The sequence below is a fragment of the Lathyrus oleraceus genome, chromosome 4, assembly GCF_024323335.1.
Source record: "Lathyrus oleraceus cultivar Zhongwan6 chromosome 4, CAAS_Psat_ZW6_1.0, whole genome shotgun sequence".
In the NCBI taxonomy this organism is placed as follows: domain Eukaryota; kingdom Viridiplantae; phylum Streptophyta; class Magnoliopsida; order Fabales; family Fabaceae; genus Lathyrus; species Lathyrus oleraceus.
This window is the reverse complement of record NC_066582.1, coordinates 85982644-85987489: the sequence shown is the minus strand read 5'-3', so window position 1 is coordinate 85987489 and position 4846 is coordinate 85982644. Positions and strand designations below refer to the sequence as shown.

The 4846-nt window shown below is 33.5% G+C and overlaps 1 protein-coding gene across 1 annotated transcript; it reads left to right on the top strand.

Annotated features, from left to right (window-relative positions):
- The first annotated feature begins 2052 nt into the window (after positions 1 to 2052).
- LOC127136132 (uncharacterized) lies at positions 2053 to 2616 on the top strand. Its single transcript, XM_051062728.1, has one exon. The coding sequence runs from the start codon at positions 2053 to 2055 to the stop codon at positions 2614 to 2616; it is 564 nt and encodes a 187-aa protein (XP_050918685.1).
- Positions 2617 to 4846: the final 2230 nt, after the last annotated feature.

The following is a 4846-nucleotide window of genomic DNA, read 5'->3' as shown; positions in this document are numbered from 1 at the left end:
CCTATTTATCATCCGATGTTTACAAAGTCATAAACATTTCCGATGTTTACAAAGTTAGCTTTTTAGTGGTAGCAAAAGATGATTATTGGCCTGCATATCAATGGGATATTCTCTAGCACAATGAAATAATGCGAAGAAAGAAAAAGGACCGCCCAAACAGTACTCGTATTCGAACCGAAATGGATATGGCAAACAAAATGGTTAGATTATGTAGTTCATGTCGTCATCCCGGTCATAATCGCACTAACTGTCCCAGTGTTGGAACAAGCACAACAAGATAATTTTAATTGTAACTCGTTTGCTTTATATTAAAAACAACATTTATTTCATATGATAACTTTGTGAGGAAATATCATCACAAACAAATACAACACATACAACACATAAGCAACACATAAACAACAACACAACAACCTACAACAAATAAAATATCATTACTAATAAATACAACACATAAACTACATAATTATGCGATTAAAACAACATAACTATGTGATTACAACCATCAAAATAATTTTGAACATAATATACTTCATCCTGTGAACGTCTCTATCAGTCTTAATATCTACCCATACACAAACTTCTCCATTTTGGTTGAACGTGGACTCAAGTCATTGAATTCTTTTGATCCTTTCACCCACTGCAATTTCTCCATCTAACCAACGGTTCAACTTTCTATTAAGACATTCGAACGTTTCTATATTCCAAAATCGGATTTTTATCAGAGGATGCACTGCTAAAAAGATTAAATCAACATTTCTCTTGTGAATATATGAATATTCAGGCATGGTTAAAGAAAAGAAAATTGAAGGAAAATGGAAGGAGGGTAAAAAGTTATGTGAAAATTATGGGAGATACGCGGTGTATTTATAGATCAGCACACATGCCTGAATCATTGCCCTAGGCGCCACACACACATGCATGCACCAATGCATGTGGTGCACGCTCACATGCCTATATGCATGCGTCAATGCATGTTGCGTCTTCACATGCTTGGCTGCATGCATGCGCCAAAGGCTTGGGCGTCTCCTTTGAATGCTAATTAGATGTGCCAGTTCAACTGGCACATCAACAATGAAAGGTGATTATTTTTGTAACTAATTTGAAAAATAGGCTATTTTAGTATTTAAATTGAAAAAAGTGGTTATTTTAAAAAAAAAACTTTTAAATAAAGTTGATTTTTTTTACTTTTTCTAAAATAAAAAAAATTTGATTTTTTTCAAAAATAAAAAAAAATGTTTATTTTGAAAATGAAAAAAAATCAATTTTTTCAAATTTTTAAAAATAGGTGATTTTTTTCAAAAATAAAAAATAGTCGATGTTTTTTGAAAAATTAAAAAAGTCAATTTTTTCTGAAATAAAAGTTCATTTTTTTTGAAAATAAAAAAAACAGTTTAAAAAAAAATAAAGTCAATTTTTTTCAAAAATATAAAAATATATATCATTTAAAAAAAAATCAACTTTTGAAAATGTTGGGGCCTTGAGTCTCTATTTTAATTTTTGGGGCCTTTAGGCTCTATTTTAATTTTAGGGATCTTTATTTTAACGGCCTCCATATTTTGAGAGGTTTTAACTTATCACTCCCACACTTATGCCTGATCCCCTATTTATAGCACTTTTAGTATTATACCCTTTTATAAAAACCAGTTACTAGATGGTTTTGTTGATAACTATCAACACCATGATAATGGAAGGATTTGGTTGAATTAGAATTCGATTGAAGTAGATATTAAAGTTGCTAGCTGCACTAGGAAATTAATTAACTGTTGTGTTTATGATGTAGCAGAGAATTTCTCACATTGGTTAATAGTCGTGTATGCAATGAATAAACTGGAGCAGCGTCGACTCTTGTGGAACGATATTGTCAAAATTCATGGGCAACAACAATACCCTTGGTGTTTGCTTGGAGATTTTAACAATGTTATTCATAGTAAGAATAGGAATGGTGGGAATATTATGACTGAAAATAAATAACTGAATGAGACAATTGTCAAGGATAGCTAGAATAAACAAATTGAAGGCAACCATGTGTTTGTGTTGTGGACCAAACTCATGCGCTTGCAACCTATTTTGAAAGAGTTTAGTAAACCGATCCTGCATTGCCAGCAGCGCCTCATCAAATCCACAGAAGGACTAGCTGAAGCACAACAATCTCTTGTGGTTGATCAGATGAACAACAGCATAATTGCACAGGCTAAACACTTCACTGTAGAGGTTATTAGATTACAAGAGCTTGAGGAGAAAATTTTAAAACAGAAATCAAAACTTGATTGGCTTAAATGGGGTGATGGAAATAACTCATACTTACGTGCTTCTATTAAAGCTAAAGCCAATACCAAAAATATGACAAAGTTGGTTAAAGAAGATGGCTTAATATTGACTGCACAAAGTGATATTGAAGCTGAAGTTGTGAGTTACTATACCAATCTGCTAGGCACAGCTGACAGTAGTGTGTTGCATATTTATTTGGCTTCCATGAGGGTTGGACCGCATTTGAACATGGATCAACGTGAAATGCTCTTGGCTCCCATTAGTGAGAAAGAGATTCATACGACTCTCTTAGGCATTATGGATTTGAAATCGTCGGAGATAGATGGCTATGGACCCTTTTTTTAAAGGTAGTCAGGATACGTTTAAATTCGACTTGGTGAATGCAACTAGAGACTTCTTTTATCATGAGAGATTATTCAAAGCCTTCAATGGTAATGTAGTAACCCTTATTCCGAAACATGGAGATGTTAAGACCACTAAAGACTATAGACCAATTGCAGGATGTACCACTATATACAAGGTAAATTTGAAAATTTACTACTAGATTAGGCAAGGTTATTGGTGATGTTGTTAATCATTCTCAAGATGCGTTTGTACTGGGCCAACAAATTAACAATAATATTTTGTTGGCATATGAATTGATAAAGGCTTATCCGAGGAAACGAGGCACTCCCCGTTGTATGATTCAAAACAATCTCCAAAAAGCTTATAATATGGTTAATTGGGATGCTTTAGAATGTTTTATGAAGGAGATAGGAATTCCAAATCAATTTGTTAGATGGGTCATGCTTACTGTCACTTTTGTTACCTATAAATTCAACATTAATGGGCATCATACGAGAACTATCCAGGCCAAGTGTGGTATTAGACAAGGAGATCCAATTTCTCCTTTATTATTTGTCAATATTATAGAATACCTGAAGAGGTGCCTTCGTAAAATGCAGAGGAATCCTAATTTTAACCATCACGCCAAGTGTGAAAAGCTTCACATTACTAACCTTTCTTTTGCAGATGATTTACTATTATTCTCGAGAGGACACTCTGTGTCTATTGATCTTATGATGGAAGCTTTCAACACTTTTCTGCATCCACTGGGCTCAAACTCAACCTGGCAAAGTGGAGAATTCATTTTGGGGGTGTGGACACGAGCACAGAGCGGTATATTATGAAGCTTACTACCTTTGAAGAGGGGCCTCTCTCCCTTCAAGTATCTGGGGGTTCCTCTGACCTATAAAAAATTATCCATCCATCACTATATGTCGTTGAATGAGTAAAATTAATCATTGGAGCACCAAACTTCTTAGTTATGTAGGGCGTGCTCAGCTTATTAGAAGTGTTACTTTTTCTATTGCGAACTACTGGATGCAATAATGTCCTATCCCCAAATATTTTGTTCATAAAATTGAATTTATCTATAGATCTTTCTTGTGGACAGGTCTGATCTCAATAGAAAAAGTCTCATTGCCTGTGATAATGTCTGTAGGCCTCAGAACTATGGATGCTTAGATATTATTAACCTAAAATTATGGAACATAATTACTATGTTGAAGCTGCTCTGGAACCTTAATGGCAAGTCTGAGTCTGTGGGTAAAATGGATACATACTTAATATTTGAAAAAATGAGGAGTTGGTGACCATTAGCATCAAAAGCCATAACTCATGGATTATGAAGACCATCTTCAAACAAAGGGTCACTTTGAATGATATTCAGCAGGTTTGAGATCATATGCTAAATAGTAATAAGTTTAAGATGAAAGAGGTATATAATATGATGTGTAAAGATACCCCTCAAGTTAATTGGAGGAAATTATTTCTTTGTAATGTTGCTAGACCGAGGGCACTGATGACTATGTGGCTTGCATGCCACGGTAGATTGTCTAAGAAACAATGCCTTTTTCGTTTTGGTATGATTTCTGATAATAGATGATGTCTCTATGCACATGAGGAGGTTTCTATTAATCATTTGATGTTTGTTTATCCTGAAATAATCTGTATTTGGGCCAAATTTTTTGAATGGATACAGATTAATCACAATCCTCAACCTTGGGGTGAGGAACTAAAGTGGTTGAGGAAAAGTACCAAAGGTAGCTGCTAGGGAGACGGTCTACGGTGTGTGGAAATACCGTAATCATATATGTTTTGGTAATGTTGTAGATAAGACTAAGATAGTGGACAATATTATAGATATGATTGTTTATAGGGGTTGATATAGTAGGAAACTTAGGATACACATAGCAAAGCTGATGACTTTTTAGTTTCCACTTTCCTTCTTTTTTGTCTACTTTGAGGGTTTGATATGTGTGATCGCCTTGTTTTCTATTGCTTTTGAATTAATACAATCTTCTTTTGATTTTTTTTTTAAAATTTACCTGTTTTTATCGGGAATTTGCAATCTATGCCCGAAATATTTGAATTTTCTATTTTTTTACCAAAATTTCCGATAAAATGAATATTTCCGAAAAATATTTGAAGAATAACATAAATATTTAGAATTTTCGATAAACAATTGGAAATTTCAAAATTTCTTATAAACTATAGCACTTTTCAAAATTTTCGGTAGTATTAATTTTTTTTT

Coding starts and splice junctions, on each gene's coding strand:
- LOC127136132 (XM_051062728.1), top strand. CDS start 2,053: ATGCGCTTGCAACCTATTTTGAAAGAGTTTAGTAAACCGATCCTGCAT.